The following is a 24,578-nucleotide window of genomic DNA, read 5'->3' on the forward strand; positions in this document are numbered from 1 at the left end:
AGGATACATCCTTTAGTGTTATCTACGCCTCATTCCTTCCTAGGATACATCCTTTAGTGTTATCTAGGCCTCATTCCTTCCTACATCCTTTAGTGTTATCTACGCCTCATTCCTTTCTAGGGTACATCCTTTAGTGTTATCTACGCCTCATTCCTTCCTACATCCTTTAGTGTTATCTAGGCCTCATTCCTTTCTACATCCTTTAGTGTTATCTACGCCTCAAAGAGCAATTTGCAGGTTGATTTCATAACTGAATTTATACTTCATATTGTCTGAATTTCTTTTTTTAAAATGTAGATGTACGAATGAATATGTTTTACAAAATCTACGGACATAAATTCAGAAGAAAGCGGCTCTATCTGAAACAAATCGATACCCACTCTCCCTCGATCACCGAGTGGGCCATCTTGCGCAGACGGGGAATAGACACAGGGCCTACATAGACACGCCCTCATCACACTGCGCCCTCATCACACTCCGCCCTCATGACCTCATCACACTGCGCCCTCATCACACTCCGCCCTCATGACCTCATCACACTGCGCCCTCATCACCTCATCACACTGGGCCCTCATGACCTCATCACACTGGGCCCTCATCACACTCCGCCCTTATGACCTCATCACACTGCGCCCTCATGACCTCATCACACTGCGCCCTCATCACACTGCACCCTCATGACCTCATCACACTGGGCCCTTATGACCTCATCACACTGCGCCCTCATGAGACCCCGCTTACCTCTGTGTTGTAGTCCAGGCTGTGCATCGGGAACAGCGACATTGCCATCGAGTGGTGGCACAGAAGGAGCACCACCTACATGCGCGCACACACACACACACACACACACACACACACACACACACACACACACACACACACACACACACACACACACACACACACACACACACACACACACACACACACACACACACACACACACACACACACACACACACACACACACACACACACACACACACACACACACACACACACACACACACACACACACACGCGCGCACACGCGCACACGCGCACACACACGCGCACACGCGCACACACACGCGCACACGCGCGCACGCACACACACACACACACAGGAGGGAGGATATTATTATATTATTATGGGAAGGATGGCTTTCTAAGGTGCTGACGAATCAGTTTGACAGTGACCGTGACTATACTGATTGGATGATCTTTTTTGTTTACACGTTGCTTTAGTGATAAGGATTTCAACTCGGGCTGGGGGCCACTTGGAGACGACAGGAGTGCAATACGGTGTTTCACCAAATTCACTAAATACAGTTTATGGGGTCGTGTTCTACCTTGGCCAGTTCTAAGTGGGTGTGTGGGTGGTGTTCTACCTTGGCCAGTCCCATGTCAGCATGAGGCCATCCTTAAAAATATTTTCGTTTGCCGTAACCCGACCGACCCTGTCAATTTAGAACCGACCCAAATATTTATTTTTTTCCCCTTTTAGTCCGACCGACTTGCCGGTTGTTAACTTGCGTTAATACCGACCGATTGTTTTTTTTTTACTCTAAACAACCAATACAAATGCAATAAAATAATATTTATTTTAGTAGGCCCAAGTATTGTGAATATAAATTGCCTACATGCAAACGTGGCTCACTTAAATAAAACCCTGTGGCGTCATCTCTACACCATTGGTTTTACGCATGTCACACTATGGCCTACGCTTCGTTTCATTCACACAAACTGATAACGCTTTTACTTGGCACGAAGTTCTGGAAGAACTGTGGCCAGATCTTTTCTCATCCCTTCTCCCCCCTAGTCTAACGGTGACCGTGTCGGAGTATTGAAATTGGTTGTGGTCTTCAGCATTTCTCAAAATATGGGTCCGCAACATGGAGACTGCTGGTCCGCGGAGTCGTGGAGTGAAATTAGGCCCGGTGCTTCATCTGATAATTTGCTGAGCAGTTGATCAAGAAACCGCGGATCGACGAAAAAAGAAAACAAACGTTTCTGCTATCGATGTCATTAAACATGGAGCCCTACAATTAAGTGGTGGTATGAGCATTCATTCAATGCAGGCGTCTGCGTGAGAGAAACTGAAACTAATCGATAACGTTGGTATCAAAGCTCCGCTTCAACCTGTTGGAAGGCTATTTATTTAACGAAACTTAATAGTTGTTTGGAACGTTGTTGTTTGGAACTTCCTTAGAAACAGAGCAGAGACTGTATAATACACTGTATAACATTGAGTATTGTATAGTCAAATTTCAATATAACGTGGCCAAGAGCTATTGTAGCCTTCTTTCTGGGTACATGTAGATGAGCGCTATGACCCCAAAGTCTGCCATGACCGGGCCTCAGGTCAAAGAAGTTTGACAAAGACTGGTCTATATAACCTGCATCAGAATGAGGTTTGCAATGGTGCGCCTGAGGGCACGGGTTGAAGACCCAGTCAGTTACGTCACGATATGCACATTTGTGTAAATTCATTCTTACGTAATCACCATAACCAAAATTGTACTTTTTTTTTTACTTTGAATCTTGAAAAAAAAAATATTGACCTACCTACCGACCCATTTTTATTTTTTTTTGGCTGTTACTGCAAACAAAAATATTTTTAAGGATGGCCTGAGGGTGGTGTTCTACCTTGGCCAGTTCTAAGTGGGTGTGAGGGTGGTGTTCTACCTTGGCCAGTTCCATGTCGGCGTGGTTGCTGAGGGCGTCCGTGATCTTCTCCCAGCTGATGGAGACGCCACATCCAGCAGTAAATCTGCACTGTTCTGCAAACACACACATACACACACACGCTCATCAACACTGTTCTGCAAACACACACACACACGCTGATCAACACAGTTCATCTGCACTGTTCTGCAAACAGCACACACACACACACACACACGCTCATCAACACTGTTCTGCAAACACACACACACACGCTGATCAACACGGTTCATCTGCACTGTTCTGCAAACACACACACACTGATCAACACAGTTCAGAACACACACGTTCCTGTACTCCTATTCCTCCTGTACTCACTGTCCAGGAAGTCGGCCACCTCCTTGAAACGCTCTGCTGGCGTTTGATCCACAGAGGATACTGCTTCTCTCCCACCACTGAGACACACACACACACACACACACGTTTACAAATTGACAAAAGTGTATGATATTACATGAGATTACAGATGGAGTATTTTGGGGAATGGATGTAGGTGTGAACAGAATGTGTGTGTGTGTGTGTGTGTGTGTGTGTGTGTGTGTGTGTGTGTGTGCACGCGCACGTTCAAGTGCATTTATCTGTACATCAACTGTGCTGCAAATGTACTAAGCAAATGTGAGTGTGCATAATTGAGTGATTGTTTGTGTGTGTGTGTGTGTATGGTTATGGGATTTGGCAGACGCCTTGATTGAATATGATTGAATGTGTGCATAATTGAGTGAATGTGTGTGTGTGTGTCCACCCATTTTCACTGACAACATTTTATAACCTTTCCATGACTATTCAAAGACCTTGAATGACATTTTCATGGTTATTAGTGGCCTAGAATTCCAAAATTGCTTACTTTAAGGCACAGGTAGGCCTTTCTCGAACATGTATGTATATGTGTGTGTGTGTGTTAGGGGGTGGAACGGTTTGCATTAAACCGAAACGGTACGGTTTACACGGAGAATACACGGTATAAAAATAAATAAAATTTGTGCGTGAATTAATTAACGCAATGTAGAACTACTGTTCAATACGCAAGTTCATTAGGGACACCTAATCTGTAGTCCCGCTTTAGCTCTGTGAAGCTCTTATTGGCGCATAGGTAGCCGAGGTCCGCCTACGTACGTTACAGGTTTTTGTCAGGTTGACGGTCGAGTGAGTCAGTCAGAGACAGCAGCAGCACTAAGGATGGGTATGACGAGTGAGTCAGCAGCAGCACTAAGGATGGGTATGACGAGTGAGTCAGTCAGCAGCAGCACTAAGGACGGGTATGACGAGTGAGTCAGAGACAGCAGCAGCACTAAGGATGGGTATGACGAGTGAGTCAGCAGCAGCACTAAGGATGGGTATGACGAGTGAGTCAGCAGCAGCACTAAGGATGGGTATGATGAGTGAGTCAGCAGCAGCAGCACTAAGGACGGGTATGACGAGTGAGTCAGAGACAGCAGCAGCACTAAGGATGGGTATGATGAGTGAGTCAGCAGCAGCACTAAGGATGGGTATGATGAGTGAGTCAGTCAGAGACAGCAGCAGCACTAAGGATGGGTATGACGAGTGAGTCAGAGTCAGCAGCAGCACTAAGGATGGGTATGATGAGTGAGTCAGCAGCAGCACTAAGGATGGGTATGATGAGTGAGTCAGAGACAGCAGCAGCACTAAGGATGGGTATGACGAGTGAGTCAGAGACAGCAGCAGCACTAAGGATGGGTATGATGAGTGAGTCAGCAGCAGCACTAAGGATGGGTATGATGAGTGAGTCAGTCAGAGACAGCAGCAGCACTAAGGATGGGTATGACGAGTGAGTCAGAGTCAGCAGCAGCACTAAGGATGGGTATGATGAGTGAGTCAGCAGCAGCACTAAGGATGGGTATGATGAGTGAGTCAGTCAGAGACAGCAGCAGCACTAAGGATGGGTATGACGAGTGAGTCAGAGTCAGCAGCAGCACTAAGGATGGGTATGATGAGTGAGTCAGTCAGCAGCAGCACTAAGGATGGGTATGATGAGTGAGTCAGCAGCAGCACTAAGGATGGGTATGATGAGTGAGTCAGCAGCAGCACTAAGGATGGGTATGATGAGTGAGTCAGTCAGAGACAGCAGCAGCACTAAGGACGGGTATGATGAGTGAGTCAGCAGCAGCACTAAGGACGGTATGGTGAGTGAGTCAGTCAGAGACAGCAGCAGCACTAAGGATGGGTATGACGAGTGAGTCAGCAGCAGCACTAAGGATGGGTATGACGAGTGAGTCAGCAGCAGCACTAAGGATGGGTATGACGAGTGAGTCAGCAGCAGCACTAAGGATGGGTATGATGAGTGAGTCAGCAGCAGCACTAAGGATGGGTATGATGAGTGAGTCAGCAGCAGCACTAAGGACGGTATGGTGAGTGGTGGCGACACACAAGAGAAGTCTCTAAGATCGCAAGTTTGGGAAAACTTCGGTTTTCCAGTCAGTTACAGTAGTACAGGCGAGAGAGTGCTGGATAAGACTGTGTCGGCGTTGTTCAGTAGTTGTTGGGTATGAGAGTGGAAATCCATTGAACATGCTAACGCACATACGACACCATCACCCAGATAGGTAGGTCTACCAATCACTGGAACGAGATAAAAAACGTCTCCCTACAAGGGCTTCACCAGCCTCTAGATACACATATCAAAACATACGGCTTAAAACGATTTTGTAATGACAGAAAGCGGTGTAAACCGTGTGGTGATCACCTTTATGTGAGGGTTACTTGTGTTGTGCTCTCACATGAAGAGCTGACAGTAACTGTTGATACCATAGATCATACATGGGCAACATACGGCCCGTGGGCTTTCCCTGACCGGCCCGCCTAAGGTCCGTGAAAGAACAATAGTCATAGAGATAATGCATGCAAATCAATATTGTTGTTTTTATTTTGAAAGCGACTGCTATTTGTACGCCCATACATTTGTGCGTGGATGCATACGACATAAACACCCTCACTGATGTGCTGGTGAATTTATGCTTCTGCGTCGACACAATGCAGTTGCCTTTACGTCGGCGTAAACCTTTCCAAGTTTTTTGTCTCTTATGTCTGCGATCGCTCACCACCGCAAAGGTTGTTAGAACGAACTCCTAGCCTACTGCTGCTCGTTGGCGATACGAAGTGTTCATTTCAAAACGTTACTGGCAGATAGACAGTTTACAATCGGATAACCCCGTAATTGTAACCAAAATATGTCTGAGTTTATTTGCAAAGCTTATGTTAGCGAACTAGTATGATGCTACTACCCACAGGTTGCTTGAAGCAGCCGGCTCAACACACAGAGCGAGTTCACCAATCACAGTTATGTGCATAAAGTTAAAGCAAAAACATAGCCTACATTTTTAAAATAGTTTTCTTTGTGCATGTTGATTAACTAATGACAGCCTACTATTGTCTGCTCCACATTTTCGTAGTCTAATTCTGCATAGAGTTAATTTAATGATGGTAATGATTTAATGATGAAATATTGCTGAGTGTTGATGAAATGGTGGCACTGACAGGCCTATCGGTTGTACTGACTCCTTCACATTTTCATGACCTAGCCTAATTATATAGATATTGTAGTACTTTTTTATATCAGTCTTTGAAAACTGAAAAAAAAAATGTCCCTCACATTTTCATCTGTTCTTACGACTAGTAAAGAAAACCATATGATTTACTTAATGTTATATACAAGAACAGAATAGAATTGAACAGAATTGAGTTCAGACTTGAGTTCGGTATCTTGGGTCCGGCCCTCCTCAACAGTCCCAGTTTGTCATGTGGCCCCTTGGGGAAATTAGTTGCCCACCCCTGCCATAGATGAATAGAGACCCAGTCCAGGGCTCCAGACTAAGTTGTTTTGCATTGGTGCGCCTAACTTTTTTATTTAGGTGCACCAGCACAAAATTTAGGTGCACCCAAATTTTTCATCGCGGCACCTTTAACGTCACAATTTCAAGGTCCCCTTTTTATTGCTCTCCATATACATTCCGTGTCTGAGCTGTTGTCAGAGCATGGACCAGGAATGACAGTATTGATTTGATTTGGGACGACATCAGTAATATTGAATACTGTGATCATTCACGTCAGTGTCAATGTTATTACAGTGGTGGTGTGTAAGTCTAATTGAGTGCCTGTCACTTTAAGAGGAACGTCAAAGTAGCTTTCATTCTCATGGTTTTAGGCTATAGAGGAAAATAGTTGCGCATCATCCAAGGATATATGGATGCAATTCATTATGTTTTCTGTCATTTGATAAAATAAATGTTCAAAAAACTAACAAGTCAAAGAAAATATTTATGGGATCATAAAAGAGATAAGTGTCTTGCAATGTTAATTTCTATGATTTTGTTGAAATCATCACTACATTAATGATAGACATGACACGTGAGCTAACAGTTACCTAGAAGGAACTCTCTCAAGATGTAAACTTTTGCCAATAGGTTGTGTAGCTTATTTCGGAAAACTCAACAGTAGGCCTAAATTAACTAAATTCCATAGCCTAGGCAACACAAACTTGAGAGGTGCAGGTCAAAATCAACATCGCTACTCGCTTGGATCGACAGCTGTGTGCGTGTGAGGAGAAAAGACACATAGGCTACGGGAAGCGCACGACTGTCATTCGTAGGCTATATCGATACTAATACAATTAGGTATTGTGAGGTTTCTAATTTCAGGGTATTGCGATACTTTTGCAGTATTGGTGCACCATGCACCACTAGTCAAAGTAGAACAACCGCTTAATTCCTGGAGAGACAGCAGATGCGAGTAAAGTCTAGGCGCTCAACCTTATGACATTAGGTGCACCAGTGCGACCCAGGAAAAATTTTAGTCGCACCCTTAAATATTTTGGTCGCACTCTGGAGCCCTGACTCAGTCAGACCAATAGTATGAAAAATTTAGGAACAGAGTTTATTTACAGTGATGCGCATCAAGGGAGAGAGAGCATGACTTCACCTATAGACCCATCAGCTGCTCTATAGACAAGGAAATAGTTAGGGTTTAAGAATCCTTCCAGGCTGACGGGAGATGGCGTTGGTCATCCCATCTCACGTGGACTACACTGAATCAGACTCTGATTAGTGGCAACCTGGCAATCCTGGCTCTCTCTAAATAGAGTCACACACAGATATACACAGGCACAGTACAGATATCATACAGTCATTACTTAGAATCATACTTTTAGTATCAAAGTGACCTACTAATGACAAATGCAGAACATTAAACCACATATTGGAATATTGGACATAATGTTCTATTCCACTTTCTTTCACTGTTAAGTGTCAACGCTAACCAGGCTAATAAACAAACCATGCTACATGAGTAACGTCGAAGGTTAAAGTCACGTGACTTCTAATTGTAGTCCGTTCATGATACGAAAGGCGCAATTACGTTTTTTTTATTTATTTTTTTTAAAGAAAGCAAAAGTTTCAGTTAGTAGATTATTACTGTAGACACACTGAAAAATATTGAGGCAAACTGTAGACCCTTCCATATACAACTAAACACGGATGTTGAAGGTCTCGCCTAAGTGGATTTTTAAAAAATGTGTAATTTGCACTTTCATAAATGAGAGATGCTGTAGGCCTATTTTTAGTTTTATAGCTGATTGTCTTATTTTGTTTACAAGTTACAGATGGAGTCTGTAGGCCTAGATGATGTGGGGTAGGCTACTTGTTTACTGTTTACATCTTACTTTGCACACTTCAAGCTGTTGCAGCTAGCTCAGGGGAGAGATTGTATGACTAAGTAGTAGGCCCTACAGCCTGAGACATTCACAGTAAAAAAATTGCCTTTTGCATTTTTTATTTGCTTTTCCCTCCATTGGACCGAACACGTACCGAACCTTGATGTCTGAACTGAGCTATGAACCGAACCGTGACTTCTGTGTACCGTTACACCCCTAGTGTGCGTGTGTGTAAGTTAGGCTCACAGCCTGGCAGGTAATATGTATGTGTGTGTGAGTGTGTGTGTGTCTGTGTGTTTGTGTAAGTTAGACTCACAGCCTGGCAGGTTATATGTATATGTGTCTGTATGTGTGTATTATGTGTGTATGTGAGAGTTTGTGTCTAAGTTAGACTCACAGCCTGGCAGGTAACTGGCTGAGCAGGTAGCCATCCCTCAACTCGCAAATGTTCCCAACCGAGTCACCCAGGGCAAAACTGTTCACCTGCAACACACACACACACACACACAACACAGTGTGCATACATTAACAAGACAAACACACACACACACCGACAGTGGTTTAGGCTGAAAATGCTTGCTCTCCAGCTGTGCAATATAATCGTGTGTTTGTGTGTGTGTATGAAACCATGTCTGTTCTGCTGAGTATTACCCAGGCCAGGAGAGCCTGTGTGTGTGTGTGTGTGTGTGTGCGTGTGTATGTATGAAACCATGTCTGTTCTGTTGAGTGCATTTATTACCCAGGCCAGGAGAGCCTGTGTGTGTGTGTGTGTGTGTGCGTGTGTATGTATGAAACCATGTCTGTTCTGTTGAGTGCATTTATTACCCAGGCCAGGAGAGCCTGTGTGTGTGTGTGTGTGTGTGCGTGTGTATGTATGAAACCATGTCTGTTCTGTTGAGTGCATTTATTACCCAGGCCAGGAGAGCCTGTGTGTGTGTGTGTGTGTGTGTGCGTGTGTATGTATGAAACCATGTCTGTTCTGTTGAGTGCATTTATTACCCAGGCCAGGAGAGCCTGTGTGTGTGTGTGTGTGTGTGCGTGTGTATGTATGAAACCATGTCTGTTCTGTTGAGTGCATTTATTACCCAGGCCAGGAGAGCCTGTGTGTGTGTGTGTGTGTGTGCGTGTGTATGTATGAAACCATGTCTGTTCTGTTGAGTGCATTTATTACCCAGGCCAGGAGAGCCTGTGTGTGTGTGTGTGTGTGTGCGTGTGTATGTATGAAACCATGTCTGTTCTGTTGAGTGCATTTATTACCCAGGCCAGGAGAGCCTGTGTGTGTGTGTGTGTGTGTGTGCGTGTGTATGTATGAAACCATGTCTGTTCTGTTGAGTGCATTTATTACCCAGGCCAGGAGAGCCTTCTCCTTCCTCTCGGCCAAAACACAGGCCATCGCTGGAGCCTGCAAAAACACACACACACACACACACACAGACAAGCGCTCAGAGGAGAATAACTTAGAAGGACAAAACACTAACCTAGAATCCACTATAATTATTATGAGGAGACCTTTTTAAGGACAATAGTATAATAAGTACCCTTGGATAACAGCGTCAGGCATACGAATCAAACTGAATGTAATGTTTGTAAGTAAGGAGGGACGTTTGACAGTCATGCGTCGTTAAGCAGGGTTTTGTTTACATAAACGGCACATGTAGGTGTCGCCCTATGCCGTGACGACGGCTGAGCTGCCAGGCTGGCATTCTCGGTGTTAACGTTACAGCTCAACTATCAAATGCTAAGCATTTCCTGTTTCGGCGTGGAAGGTCGCAGATTGGCCATTCCACGATACCATGCCCTAGTTTTGTAGGACACTTTCCCTCCAGTAACGTTATCTATACTTGTGTGCAGTCAGCGCCAGTAGCTAACGGAAGCCAGTTGATCCCTAACGTTAGCATCGTTAGGTGAATGAGCGTCAAAATATCACAATCTAACGTTACCTTCAATAGTAACGTAAACCAGTTAGTTTCAATACTTCGTGAACTTATGAGACAAAATATAAAGCTACATCGTTCAGCTGTCGTTAACGAAAGCTTTCTAAAATACTCTCCCCCAGAGGTATTGGAAAATGTCCGCGAAAAATCAAAGCAAGGGTTAACGTCATGCTATTTTGAACGGGTTACATTAACGTTGTCAGGTTATCATTAGCAAGCTAGGTTGACGTGACATTGGTTGGCAAAAATGGATTCGCAGCATTATAACTACCTGATATTAGCAACGTTACAGAACTTCACTAAAGGCAACTGCCACAATAAACTTAACGTTAGAACCTAAGTGTTGTTGGGCAAGCTGGCGTTATACATACAAGCTAACGTTAGCTGTGGTAGCTAGTAGACTATGCTAACGTTAGCTATCGACAGTTAGTGTAACGTTACTGAAAGAAATTACATTAGATTGTTCCCCTTAGTAAATCCATTTGTACGCGATAAAACATGTTATGAAAGCCAAACCATCATTTGCTACCATTTGGAAACTCGACACTTACCGATGTTGCCGTTTCCCTCAAGCTACTGTAACTCTAACTAGTCACTGCTCCTTCAAACTGCAAAACAAATTTCAAATTTCAGCGGCGTTCGAGGTGCCTCTGCATTGGCTGTACACATGTGACGTCACTTTACCACAAACAAACCGATTGGACAAACTAACCACGTTTTATTTTTTTTTTCTTACATTTTTCTTACACATTCCTCCTCGTGATCTTTCTGAGGAGGCTGAAGAGTTTTGGGGTGGGAACAAAAACCTTGGTGAACTTTTATCGCTGCAGAGCGTCCTGGCTGGATGCATCACAGTGTGGCTGGGGAACCTTTATTCTCGTCTGCTCACAATCTCAAACTCTGCTTCCCTCTGGCAAGTGCTACCGGAGCATTACCACCCACACCACACGATTCAGCAAGTGACAGTTTTCCCCCCACAAACTGTCAGAATCGTAAATGTCCGAAGTCCATAAGGTTTTATTTACAATATGTGCATGTATGACTAGTTTGGCTATGTGTAGTACTGTACAATACAGTCCTTCTTCAACTCTCTTTATTTAAGGTCCCCCTACTGCCCCCCTGTGTTTATTTATCCCTCCTTGCACTACTGCAACTGTGGCACAATAATTTCGTTATATTGCAAAGTATATGCGACAAAAAAACTTGAAACTTGTGTGCACCATAGACAATTTACACCGTAAATAACGTGGTCTAGAACCCCGCAACAATGAGTAGAACGCTTCGTGCTCTAGATTTTTCGCTGCATCTGTCACCGTGGTAACGCTTTGTTGTGGCATTACTGTAGATGAGGGAGATTACCGTAATGTGTGTCGGTACAGTACGAACGTACGAACAGACATAAGAACACTCTGTAGTTCTCAGTAAGTGCTCATTGTCGTCGCGGATTTTAAGGGGGCAGTTTGTTCTTCGCACCGTCTCTAGAGAAGCGCTTCACTGACCTGAGAAATGTTTGGTCCCCCGCTGGACTTTTCATTTAAATGTCTCAGTTCGATGGCAGGTAGGCCTATGCTTCTCCCAAATAAAGGTTTAACTTACAGCTGCAAAACACGCAGCACAGCATACATTTCTGAGGTAGCAAAGAGAGTATCTTTCACTGAGAAATACATGTAGAAATTGGTGGAATGGTATAATTTTCCTGCAGATGCAGCTTGTTTTCTTACTTTTGTGTGGTGCTTGTGTTGTGTGAAGTTGTGAGGTGTGTGTGTGTGTGATGGTGTGAGCCGATGTGTGTGATAGGGTTGCACGATTTGGAGGAAATACAATTGCAAATGTTCCTGTAGATGGTTATGGTTTTGCCTTTGTCCAAAGCGACACACAAATACAAAAACAATATAATAAAATTTAACAGGGAACAGATTAGAATGTTAATCAAACTATAATTAAGGAGACTAGCAATAATAAACAACAATGTCAACTAGAAATGCAATTCCAAGGAATTACCAGTGCATGAAAATGCTAAAGTTGTGATGTAAAATATCATGTATAGTTAAAACAGATAATACAGAGATGGTTACTACGGTGATGATTGGATAGGCATGGTGGTTGCATAGCTTAAAGGAACCGTATGTAAGAAATGTAATTCAATGAATCATAAAATGGCCCTGATTTGTCACTAGACATTAGGAAATCATGCTAATTTCAAATACTTATATCACTGACAACAGTAGTCCGGCCAGGATATCGTCATTTAAAAAAGTGAAGTTGCAGCCCTCAAGTGATGTTGATGTTTACATATTTGTGTTTTAGCTTGATCCGCCACCCTCCACCTATCTAGTAATCACAAAGTCAGTAGTGTTTCGGCATATGGGTTACCAGCTCTGCTCTAGTTACCACATCTGCGGTGTACACCACTCTACAGTATTTTGAAAGTGATTGTAGTACCAGTTTTGGCCAAAATCATACATACGGTTCCTTTAATAAAAGTTGATAGTTTAAAAGTAGACTGTTTAAAAGCTGAATGTAGATAGTTTAAAAGTTGTTGACAGACTGGAAGTTGAATGAATGTTGATATTCAAATAGTTTAATGGCTGTGTATAGGTAGATATTTGACGATAACTGAAAGTTGGAATGGCTCTAATGTTTGCTAGCAGTTATGCTAAGATTTTTAACTATGCTAACCATGCTACTTAGCTAATGTTTTATAGCAGTGCTAGCAATGCTAACCTGCTAACCTTGCTACTTAGCTAACGTTTTCTAGCAGTTTAATGAATGTTGATATTCAAATAGTTTAATGGCTGTGTATAGGTAGATATTTGACGATAACTGAAAGTTGGAATGGCTCTAATGTTTGCTAGCAGTTATGCTAAGATTTTTAATTCCGCTAACCATGCTACTTAGCTAATGTTTTATAGCAGTGCTAGCAATGCTAACATGCTAACCATGCTACTTAGCTAACTTAACTAACATTTTCTAGCAGTTTTGTTAAACATGCTAACTATGCTAGCAATGCTAACATGCTAACTATATTAACCATGTGACTTAGCTAACTTAGCTAATATTTTTAGCAGTTATACTAACTATGCTAACTAGTATTTTAACATGTTAGCATGCTAACTATGTTAACCATGTTACTTAGCTAACCTAGCTAATCATTTTAGCAGTTTTGCTAAAAAATTTAACTAGCATGCTAACATGCTAGCATGATAACTATGCTAACCATGTTACTTAGTTAACTTAGCTAATCATTTTTAGCAGTTTTACTAAAAATGCTAACTAGCATGTTAACATGCTAGCATGCTAACTATGCTAGCCATGTTACTTAGCTAACTTAGCTAATCATTTTTAGTAGTTATGCAAACTATGCTAACTAGCATGCTAACATGTTAGCATGCTAATTATGCTAACCATGTTACTTAGCTAACCTAGCTAATAATTTTTAGCAGTTTTGCTAAAAATGGCTAACTAGCATGTTAACATGCTAGCATGCTAATTATGTTAACCATGTGACTTAGCTAACCTAGCTAATCATTTTTAGCAGTTTTGTTAAAAATGCTAACAATGTTAGCAATGCTAACATGCTAACTTTGATAACCATGCTAACTAGCTACAGTGGGTAGGAGTCATAGTTGATGAAAAGTGTTGACATAGTTAACAAAGTTAAAAGTTGTTGATAGACAGCTAGTGAATGTATATAGTTTAAAAGTTTAAAAGTTGAATGTAGATAGTTTAAAAGTTGTTGATAGACAGCTAGTTTAATAGATAGATAGTTTAATGATAGTTTAAAAGTAGACCGTTTAAAAGTTGAATGTAAAAAGTTCAGTAGTTTAATGGGTTACATTGTTTAACAGTGGATTATTGTAGTGAGGACTTTTATTTTGAAACAGTTTTGGGCAGAGGAAACAGTTGAATAGGATGTGTAGTCTTAATTGACCCAGATTGTATGCTTAAAGCCTGAGGCTGCAGGTGGCCTGAACACCTGCCATAGGATTCTAATTGCTTAATGGCCGTAGCCTGGCGGGCCATCCTATATCATTGAAATGTATAGTCTGGAATCGAATCATTCACCTGCTTAATCCAAGGGGCGGGCAGAGAATTGTCTTTCAAACTGCCTAGGCATGCAATAGGCCAGCGCTACGACCATATCCGTATCCGGTCGGCAAAACGGCAAATACATCCTTCTTCGAAAGGAATGACTTAAGTGCATTGTGTTGCTCTACTTTCAAAGAAAAGCACAAGTCCAACTCCTCCAAAGTTGACGCCAACGCCGATTCAAACAACCGCTCTTCGTTCGCCATAGCCACCTTCCTTGTTGTTCACCGTCGCAGGATATCGTTATCCTGTTAAGCCCGCCTTAAGACTCTAACGAAATAGACACACACATTTTAATGCTTTTATTTGGACCTTAACACAGGAGATTCACAGATCCAAACATTGAAGGAAGTATGTTACACACTTAGCAGGTCTGATCAGACACAGAATGCATTGTGCTATTTTCATTCTGAACTGCATGATTATGGGTAAACATGGCATCGTCACTTCCAGATGGATAAACTACCTATTATTGCAGAAATGGAGCAGTACTTTGCAAGTTTTTTTGAAAAAAGCAAAATAAACAATAATGTCCATTCAATCAATAATATAAAAACAATGACGTGGTAAGACTAAATTAAGGAGAATATCAATAATAAACAATAATGTCAAATTAATCAACAGCCTAATGGAAATAAAACAATATTATACAAACCATAAAGCGCTTAAAGAACTAAGTGCATGTTGAACAGGAATGTCTTTAGAACCCTCTTAAACGACCCAAAACTACCAGACCCCTCTTAAACGACCCAAAACTATCAGACCCCTCTTAAACGACCCAAAACTACCAGAACGGAGAGCACTGGGCAACTCATTCCACCAACATGATCTTTTCTCAATTACATATTGCAATTTGATTGTGATATAGGCCTGATTGTGATATAGGCTTCATTCTTGAAAACCAAGCTTCAGGTTCAGTATTTAAAATGTTGTTTTAAGTTGTGGGACCTCTGATTGGTGAGCCTAGTGCATGAGAAGAACAGCACTCCTGATTGGTGAGCTTGGGTCTGTGTGTGTGTGTGTGTTTGCCTAGTGCATGAGAAGAACAGCACTCCTGATTGGTGAGCTTGGGTCTGTGTGTGTGTGTGTGTTTGCCTAGTGCATGAGAAGAACAGCACTCCTGATTGGTGAGCTTGGGTCTGTGTGTGTGTGTGTGTTTGCCTAGTGCACGAGAAGAACAGCACTCCTGATTGGTGAGCTTGGGTCTGTGTGTGTGTGTGTGTTTGCCTAGTGCACGAGAAGAACAGCACTCCTGATTGGTGAGCTTGGGTCTGTGTGTGTGTGTGTGTTTGCCTAGTGCACGAGAAGAACAGCACTCCTGATTGGTGAGCTTGGGTCTGTGTGTGTGTGTGTGTTTGCCTAGTGCACGAGAAGAACAGCACTCCTGATTGGTGAGCTTGGGTCTGTGTGTGTGTGTGTGTTTGCCTAGTGCACGAGAAGAACAGCACTCCTGATTGGTGAGCTTGGGTCTGTGTGTGTGTGTGTGTTTGCCTAGTGCACGAGAAGAACAGCACTCCTGATTGGTGAGCTTGGGTCTGTGTGTGTGTGTGTGTTTGCCTAGTGCACGAGAAGAACAGCACTCCTGATTGGTGAGCTTGGGTCTGTGTGTGTGTGTGTGTTTGCCTAGTGCACGAGAAGAACAGCACTCCTGATTGGTGAGCTTGGGTCTGTGTGTGTGTGTGTGTTTGCCTAGTGCACGAGAAGCACAGCACTCCTGATTGGTGAGCTTGGGTCTGTGTGTGTGTGTGTGTTTGCCTAGTGCACGAGAAGCACAGCACTCCTGATTGGTGAGCTTGGGTCTGTGTGTGTGTGTGTGTTTGCCTAGTGCACGAGAAGCACAGCACTCCTGATTGGTGAGCTTGGGTCTGTGTGTGTGTGTGTGTTTGCCTAGTGCACGAGAAGCACAGCACTCCTGATTGGTGAGCTTGGGTCTGTGTGTGTGTGTGTGTGTTTGCCTAGTGCATGAGAAGAACAGCACTCCTGATTGGTGAGCTTGGGTCTGTGTGTGTGTGTGTGTGTTTGCCTAGTGCATGAGAAGCACAGCACTCCTGATTGGTGAGCTTGGGTCTGTGTGTGTGTGTGTGTTTGCCTAGTGCATGAGAAGAACAGCACTCCTGATTGGTGAGCTTGGGTCTGTGTGTGTGTGTGTGTTTGCCTAGTGCACGAGAAGAACAGCACTCCTGATTGGTGAGCTTGGGTCTGTGTGTGTGTGTGTGTTTGCCTAGTGCACGAGAAGAACAGCACTCCTGATTGGTGAGCTTGGGTCTGTGTGTGTGTGTGTGTTTGCCTAGTGCACGAGAAGAACAGCACTCCTGATTGGTGAGCTTGGGTCTGTGTGTGTGTGTGTGTTTGCCTAGTGCACGAGAAGAACAGCACTCCTGATTGGTGAGCTTGGGTCTGTGTGTGTGTGTGTGTTTGCCTAGTGCACGAGAAGAACAGCACTCCTGATTGGTGAGCTTGGGTCTGTGTGTGTGTGTGTGTTTGCCTAGTTAGTGCACGAGAAGAACAGCACTCCTGATTGGTGAGCTTGGGTCTGTGTGTGTGTGTGTGTTTGCCTAGTGCACGAGAAGCACAGCACTCCTGATTGGTGAGCTTGGGTCTGTGTGTGTGTGTGTGTTTGCCTAGTGCACGAGAAGCACAGCACTCCTGATTGGTGAGCTTGGGTCTGTGTGTGTGTGTGTGTTTGCCTAGTGCATGAGAAGAACAGCACTCCTGATTGGTGAGCTTGGGTCTGTGTGTGTGTGTGTGTTTGCCTAGTGCATGAGAAGCACAGCACTCCTGATTGGTGAGCTTGGGTCTGTGTGTGTGTGTGTGTGTTTGCCTAGTGCATGAGAAGAACAGCACTCCTGATTGGTGAGCTTGGGTCTGTGTGTGTGTGTGTGTGTTTGCCTAGTGCATGAGAAGCACAGCACTCCTGATTGGTGAGCTTGGGTCTGTGTGTGTGTGTGTGCGTGTGTGTGTGTGTTTGCCTAGTGCATGAGAAGAACAGCACTCCCCATAGGTGAGCTTCACAGTCTGTCACACACAGAGAATGAATATAAAACTCATGTGTGATAAGACCATTGGGACAGAGGTGCAACCTTTGCAATTAGTTTGCATTCGTTCAACTTGCAGTTTCAATTAAGAATCAACTAATTGTGCAGCCCTAGTGTGTGTGTGTGTGTGTGGTATGTGTGTGTGTGTGGTATGTGAGGTGTGTGTAGTATGTGTGTGTGTGGTATGTGTGTGTGAGGTATGTGTGTGTGTGTAGTATGTGTGTGTGTGAGGTATGTGAGGTGTGTGTGTGTGTGTAGTATGTGTGTGTGTGTGTGGTGTATGTGTGTGTTGTGAGGTGGTGTGTGTGTGTGTGCATGTGCGATATGTGTGTGTGATGTGTAGGGTTATGGGTGTCAAGCTCTTTTACGTGTGTTTCAGTGTACCAGCGTGTAAAGGTCTGATGTTTCTTGTTGTGTTCGTGTGTGTGTGTGTGTGTGTGTGTGTGTGTGTGTGTGTGTGGAGACGTGCTTGGTGAGGAGCCTAACACTGGGCTGCGTCCACTCAAGCGCTCTGCGGAGCGGAAGTTCTGCAGCCGAGCTTTGCGTCTGAACAACAACATCATCACGGAGCTGAGCGGCCTCCGCATCACTGTCCACGCCCTGCTCAGCCAACCACACCAGCTCGCCTGGCTGGACCTGTCCTTCAACGACATCTCCCACATAGACACGGTACCTCACACACCATGTACACCACACACACACACACACACACACACACCCACCACACACCACACACAGCACACACACCACACACACACACCACACACACACCACACACACACACACACATTTTAATGCTTTTATTTGGACCTTAACACAGGAGATTCACAGATCCAAACATTGAAGGAAGTATGTTACACACTTAGCAGGTCTGATCAGACACAGAATGCATTGTGCTATTTTCATTCTGAACTGCATGATTATGGGTAAACATGGCATCGTCACTTCCAGATGGATAAACTACCTATTATTGCAGAAATGGAGCAGTACTTTGCAAGTTTTTTTGCAATTGGCTTTGCTTAGTCCACACAGTTGCAGTCCGCGTAAGACAAGTTTGTGCACATGCCCAAGACTCCCAAAAACAAGAATGATAATTTTGCATTGAAACCCCATATTTGTGATGTTGTTGGCAAGTGGCTGATATTTCAACAGCTTGGAGTTAAAACAAGTGTCCATGTACAAATCAAAAGAACATCCTATTTCACACACACACACATGCACACTACAATCACATACACACACACACTCACACACTACACACACACACACACACACACACACACACACACGCACCACACACACGCGGTCACACAATGTGATCACAAGGTCATATTCGGACGTCACTGAAGATGATTGGATCATTGTACTGAGCCCGTCCAAAGAGAACATCGATAGTGTCACATTAGAATGTCCAGTTCAGTTCCGTTCCAAACTGAACTACAGCTGATACAGATGCTGCTAAGTTATGCAACCGCCAAAAGGGAAATAAAGTTAAACAGACAGAAGTTGAACAATTCCACTTGAGTGTTTGAAATGCCCGTGACTGTCCATCCATCCATGCTCATGGTCTCCCCACCTAAAGAGAAACACACGTATTCCAGAGAGACATCACACACACACACACACACACACACACACGCACACACACACCATCACACACACACACACACCATTACACACACACACCATCACACACACCATGTGTGTGTGTGTGTGTGTGTGATGGTGTCCGTTCCTCCCCAGGCCCTGATAGAGCTGGAGCAGCTGCGGGTGTTATATCTCCATGGCAACAGCATCAGCAGGCTGGGGGAGGTGGATAAGCTGGGCTCGCTGCCATGGTTACACACACTCACCCTGCACGGCAACACCCTGGAGACCGAGCAGGGATACAGGTCAGTGTGTGTGCATTTGCCCCTCTTATACATGCTGGCACTGACCTGGAGAACGAGTGTGTGTGCTGTTTACATGTGTGTGTGTGAGTGTGTCCTGGGGTTTACGTGTGTGTGTGTGTGTGTGCATGCGCATATGAGCATGTGTGTGTGAGTGCTTGAGAGTGTGTGTGTGTGTGTGCATATTAGTATCTGCCTATACCCCTCCTGACAGGTGTGTGTGTGTATGTGTGTGTGTACATATTAGTATCTGCCTATACCCATCCTGACAGTGTGTGTGTGTGTGTGTGTGTGTGTGTTGTAGCGTTCGGAGGGGTTTTCTGAGTTCTGAGGCCGTGTGGGCAATATTAGGACAAGAACAAACTGTTAACAGAAGATTGGAGCTTTTATTTTGCTACAATTCACTCTTTAGAGTAACTCAGGAAGGGTCAGAAAAATACTCAAAGAAACTTTTATAGCTCCGTCTCAGCAAGAGTCATTCATTAAAGTCCTCCAGATAAATCCAAAACTCCAAAGTCCAAAGTCCAAAACTCAAGTTCCAGCTTTCCAGTCCACAAACTTAACCAAAGTCCTTTTAGGCAAGTCCCTCCACTCGGCGGCCATATTGCAACGCTTTTTGGGCACTCATCGGGCATCTATTATGGCAGAAATGCGCGTGCGCAAGGCTTCACAACACCAACCTTGCTCCAGCGGCGAGATCACGACACATGATTGGCTCACTGTATTCACAACACAACACACGATTGGCTCAATGTATTCACAACACACCACATGATTGGCTCAATGTATTCACATGTCGACGTTTTGCCGCAGAGGGGGTGTGATATGCGTAGACAACGGCCATATTGGCGTTACAAACTAGCCCCATGCATTTCTATGGAGTATTTTTTGAGTGCCTCTGTGTCTCATTAGAAAGTCTGACTTAACTTTCTTTGAGCAGAGTTCCCAAGGCTTCCTCCGTGTGTTCCTTTGTCTTCCACCAAGCACACCTTTTGTCGGTCTCCCTTCTGCCTTAATGATTAATCCCAAACACCGGCACTCCTCCCACTGCATTATGGGAGATGTAGTTTCTACGAAGGCGGCCATCTTGGGACTTCCATGACCTCCTTCTACGGCAGTGGTTCTCAACCTTTTTTGAACAAACGCCCCCTGACTTCATCATGAATCTCCTGATGCCCCCCACCCAACACACGCACTTGCACTCACACACACACAAACACACACACACACACAAAGATATAGACCACTGATATGCTCATAATTGCCTAATGATGGTGATAATTATTATTGTTATTATTATTATTATTATTAGCCTACTACTACTACTATACTACTACTACTACTACTACTACTACTAATAATAATAATAATAATAATAATAACAAATGGTTGTATAAGTGTTGGAATCATAGTGGTCTATGAGTAGTCAAATTAAGGTTTTGTTTGAGATAAGACCTTGAGTGAGTAGCCAAGGCTTTGTGCTTGAATGCTGTTTGGCCAGATCTGTGGAACATGATCAAATTCTTGATAATACTTCATTTATGTTTTGTGTGTGGTCTACTTGTTCCAGTTCATTAGTAATAAGGGAAAAACATTGCACAAGAATTGGGGAAGTTTGAAAGTATGTATTTGCACATTCAAAACGCAAAACCAGAGATTAATGCAGGTCTCTGGTAACAGACATTTTAACATCAATCAATCATGTGAACAGCATGCCTCTTTGACCAATGACAATAGCGTTCGGTCACGCACTCAATTAAACTGATTAGCAGTCCTATAAAATAAAATTTGAAATCGCCGTTATTTAACTGAAGGCGGGGGAAGACGACGGCAACAGCCTGTCGCCAATTTTAAACAAGAAAAATAGTAATTTGAGGCAAAGAACTTCGATGAAATGGACATTCAGCCACAGAAATTAACAAACTAGTAAAAAGGAATTTAATTTAGTGTGAGCCCTGTGCTTGGTGGCTAGCTGCCAGCTTTTTAACGTCAGGACACACAGACGTCAGCTTCAGCCTGAGCGCACCGGAGTCTACCAAATTCAGACGGTTGCGGTACTTGGTCTGCAATTGGAGAGCTTGGCTGAATCCCTGCTCTGCGAGGTAGGATGTGGGGAAAGCAGGAAGAAGAACACAAGTCTTCTCCCACAGCAGCGGATAACGCAGACCATGTGTGCCTTTGGAGAGCCAGCGCACCTCGGTGTGGAGCAACAGACGCTCGAAGGCCTCATCATTCTCACCACACAGCTGCCTGAAGAGCCTATCATTAAGAGCATGGGCATTTCTTCTTGTTTGCTTTGTTTTTTAAGTTTTGATATTAAAAAAATATGTATAGCCTACGTAATTGTGCTTGTGTACATTTTGATTGGATATGTAATTTTAACCCGCGAAGCAGGGTTCGACTGTTGCAGCCGTCAGGAGCCGTCAACCCGCTCTGCGGCGGTCAGTCTGCTGAATTTGTTTATAGATGTTGCCATGGAAATGACATGCCAGTAGCCTAGAGCGCTCCACTGTAGAATCTTCGGCCGATTCTAACAAAGATTCTAGAGCGGAGCGCTCTAAGGAGGAAACTAGACGGAGCCACCAGGCACAAATCATTCCATTTCGTGTCAAAACAAACAAATGTAATGCTTAAACATTATAATAAATATCAGTGATCAACGCCCCCCATTTGTGCCTGATCGCCCCCCTCTCAGCTATCTCATTCACAACGCCCCCCGACGGTGTTCAAACGCCCCCAGGGGGGCGGTACCGCCCCCGTTGAGAAACGCTATTCTACGGGAACGTACCGTCCGTCCACAACATGTCCCCTCGGGATGCCACAGTGTGTGTGTGTGTGTGTGCATATAGTATCTGCCTATACCCCTCCTGACAGGTGTGTGTGTGCATATAGTATCTGCCTATACCCCTCCTGACAGGTGTGTGTGTGCATATAGTATCTGCCTATACCCCTCCTGACAGGTGTGTGTGTGCATATAGTATCTGCCTCTACCCCTCCTGACAGGTGTGTGTGTGCGTGTGCTCTCTAGTCAGCAGGGCAGTGAGCCAGTAGACATCTTTTAGTGAGGGTGTGGCGGTAGCCATCTTTTAGTGAGGGTTTGGCGGTAGCCATCTTAAGGCCGTGTCCACCAAACACGTTTTTTTGCACTGACAGCGCCCTCAACCTCATTTTCAGAGAGCTTCGGTCAATTGTTTTTTGTTGCTATGTTACCAAAACCGTCTGCCAGCACGTCTTTTTGGAGCGTTGCCTAATGCTAACTAACTAGCTAACCTAATGCTAACTAACTAGCTAACTGAAATGGCAGCAATCGTTCAGGACTCAGCTCACTAAAATATGACTTCGACCGACAAAAGGAGCTCATTTTACATTTTCACATAGGACTTGGCTGATAAAGTTTTCTACTGCCCTTCCTTGATTTTAATTGGCTAGCAAGAGAGAAGTGACATTGACGAGCCCAGCACTGTTCTAAAAGTTGAACAGATTTCCACTTTCAGCGCTCTGAGCGCTGCGGAAAATTTTTTCAGTGGCGAGGGCTTCAGTGGCGAGTGGCGAGGGCTTCAGTGGCGTGGCGAGGGCTTTAGTGGCGTGGCGAGGGCTTCAGTGGCGAGGGCTTCAGTGGCAAGGGCTTTTTACCGCCAAGGGCACTGAGCGCTGTGGATGCTGAACTTCAAAGGATTTAAAAAATAGCCGTCGCGAACACGCGATTGGTGGACACAGGACCTTAAGTTGGGGTTCAGCGGTAGCCATCTTTTAGTGAGGGTTCAGCGGTAGCCATCTTTTAGTGAGGGTTCAGCGGTAGCCATCTTTTAGTTCAGATTATGTTTTGTATGTTATGGTACTTATGTTTGAATGTGTAAGCATACGTATGATTACTTAGATTTAAATGTGTTAGCATATTCATACTCACGTTTGAATGTGTTAGGGTATTGGTTACATACGTTTGAATGTGTTAGGGTATTGGTTACATATGTTTGAATGTGTTAGGGTATTGGTTACATATGTTTGAATGTGTTAGGGTATTGGTTACATATGTTTGAATGTGTAAGCATACGTATGTTTTGTTTTGGTTGCCAGGGGTTACGTGATTGCGGCGGTGCCCCAGCTGAAGACGATGGACTTCAGCGCGGTGACCAATCAGGAGCGCCGCATGGCTCGGATCTGGCACCAGCCCGCACACCGCCACAAACCCACCAAGCCCAGCTCAGACGCCTGAGGATCGCCATGGCAACGCGACACAACACCTCCATCATAGCATTCCATTCCTGGGCTGAGAACTGCTGATTCAGAATCAGAACACTGCGGGTGTGTGGTGATGAGAGAGAAAGAGGCCCCAATAAAGTACACTTCACCGGTGCGCCATGACCGTCCTGCCCGTACTTACTGCTCTACACTGTGTGTGTGTGTGTGTGTGTGTGTGACATGAAGTAGACCTACAGATAAGTCTTACACGCGTGATCGGCCGCTCCTCCTCTCAAATTCACGTCAGGTCGCTCCGCTCAATCTCGCTCGCCGCTCCACTTCAAAATCCTCCCGCTCCAGTGAAATCACTCCACGCTCGCTCCAATTTAAAAGAGGGAGAAATAATCTACAAACCTTAAATAGAAAACTTAAATCCTAAAGAGCTAAGAACAATGGCAATATATTAGAACATAGAACACTTATTTTAAAAGATAGTGACCGATCAATACACATAAGCCTAAAACTAAAGGGATCAGTGGGATTAATTGCCTAAAGAATGGCTGGCATCAAATTCAAAATGTGCTTATATTTTCCATGAAATAGTCAAATCTCTCTCCTTCAGCAGTTGATATATTGTCTTTGACCTATTTGCAATGAAATGTGGGGTTGCCATAGCATTCTTTTTTTATTTACATTTTACAAAGCGTCCCAACTTTTTAGGAATTCGGGTTGTGTGATATATCTGAAACAATCAAAATCTTTGAAGAAAAGCATATGGAGCAATTTTATGTGTAAGAAAGTTATTTATATGAATTAATAATGAATATAAAACACAACATGCCCCTGTGGGACATCATTCTTCAGAATATTTAAGATATTTCAATGGAAACTAGGGGTGTAACGGTTCATGTATTCGTATTGAACCGAAACGGTACGGGCGTCACGGTTCGGTGCATGAATTTACACGCAGAATACACGGTATAAAAATACATAAAACTCGTGTGCGGATTAATTAATGCCATGCGCAATTACTGTTAAGTAGCGAGAGTTACGGGAGTTCTTTAGCGACACCTAACGCTAATCT

General features: G+C 43.9%; 2 protein-coding genes across 2 annotated transcripts in view; one reads left to right on the forward strand and one right to left on the reverse strand.

Moving 5' to 3' along the window:
- The window catches only part of numa1 (nuclear mitotic apparatus protein 1), a 46,909-nt gene extending 35,998 nt beyond the window's left edge, over positions 1 to 10,911 (reverse strand). The window contains exons 1-6 of the mRNA XM_076283010.1: positions 10,854 to 10,911; positions 9,714 to 9,770; positions 8,766 to 8,851; positions 3,025 to 3,101; positions 2,668 to 2,762; positions 742 to 816 (exon numbers count right to left, since the gene is read on the reverse strand). Of these exons, the coding sequence (XP_076139125.1) occupies positions 742 to 816; positions 2,668 to 2,762; positions 3,025 to 3,101; positions 8,766 to 8,851; positions 9,714 to 9,761 (381 nt within the window). The 5' untranslated portion in view covers positions 9,762 to 9,770; positions 10,854 to 10,911. The remainder of the gene's footprint in view (positions 1 to 741; positions 817 to 2,667; positions 2,763 to 3,024; positions 3,102 to 8,765; positions 8,852 to 9,713; positions 9,771 to 10,853) is intronic.
- An 887-nt stretch (positions 10,912 to 11,798) lies between these two features.
- lrrc51 (leucine rich repeat containing 51) lies at positions 11,799 to 24,261 on the forward strand. Its single transcript, XM_076283012.1, has 4 exons — positions 11,799 to 11,860; positions 17,890 to 18,095; positions 19,170 to 19,318; positions 23,390 to 24,261. Exons 1-4 carry the CDS (start codon positions 11,809 to 11,811, stop codon positions 23,526 to 23,528), a joined length of 546 nt encoding a protein of 181 aa, XP_076139127.1. The 5' UTR covers positions 11,799 to 11,808; the 3' UTR covers positions 23,529 to 24,261.
- Positions 24,262 to 24,578: the final 317 nt, after the last annotated feature.

The sequence above is a fragment of the Alosa pseudoharengus genome, unplaced genomic scaffold (genome assembly GCF_046254945.1).
Source record: "Alosa pseudoharengus isolate Yale_2024_CS ecotype anadromous, Long Island Sound unplaced genomic scaffold, YU_APseudo_1.1 YU_APseudo_1.1_scf_13, whole genome shotgun sequence".
NCBI lineage: Eukaryota > Metazoa > Chordata > Actinopteri > Clupeiformes > Clupeidae > Alosa > Alosa pseudoharengus.

What these genes read in the sequence shown, in the direction of transcription:
- lrrc51 (XM_076283012.1), top strand. Translation starts at nt 11,809, where the DNA reads ATGTTTGGTCCCCCGCTGGACTTTTCATTTAAATGTCTCAGTTCGATG. An exon ending in ATGTCTCAGTTCGATGGCAG is followed by an intron (nt 11,861 to 17,889) that starts GTAGGCCTATGC and finishes GTGTGTGTGGAG; the next exon opens with ACGTGCTTGGTGAGGAGCCT. An exon ending in ACATCTCCCACATAGACACG is followed by an intron (nt 18,096 to 19,169) that starts GTACCTCACACA and finishes GTTCCTCCCCAG; the next exon opens with GCCCTGATAGAGCTGGAGCA.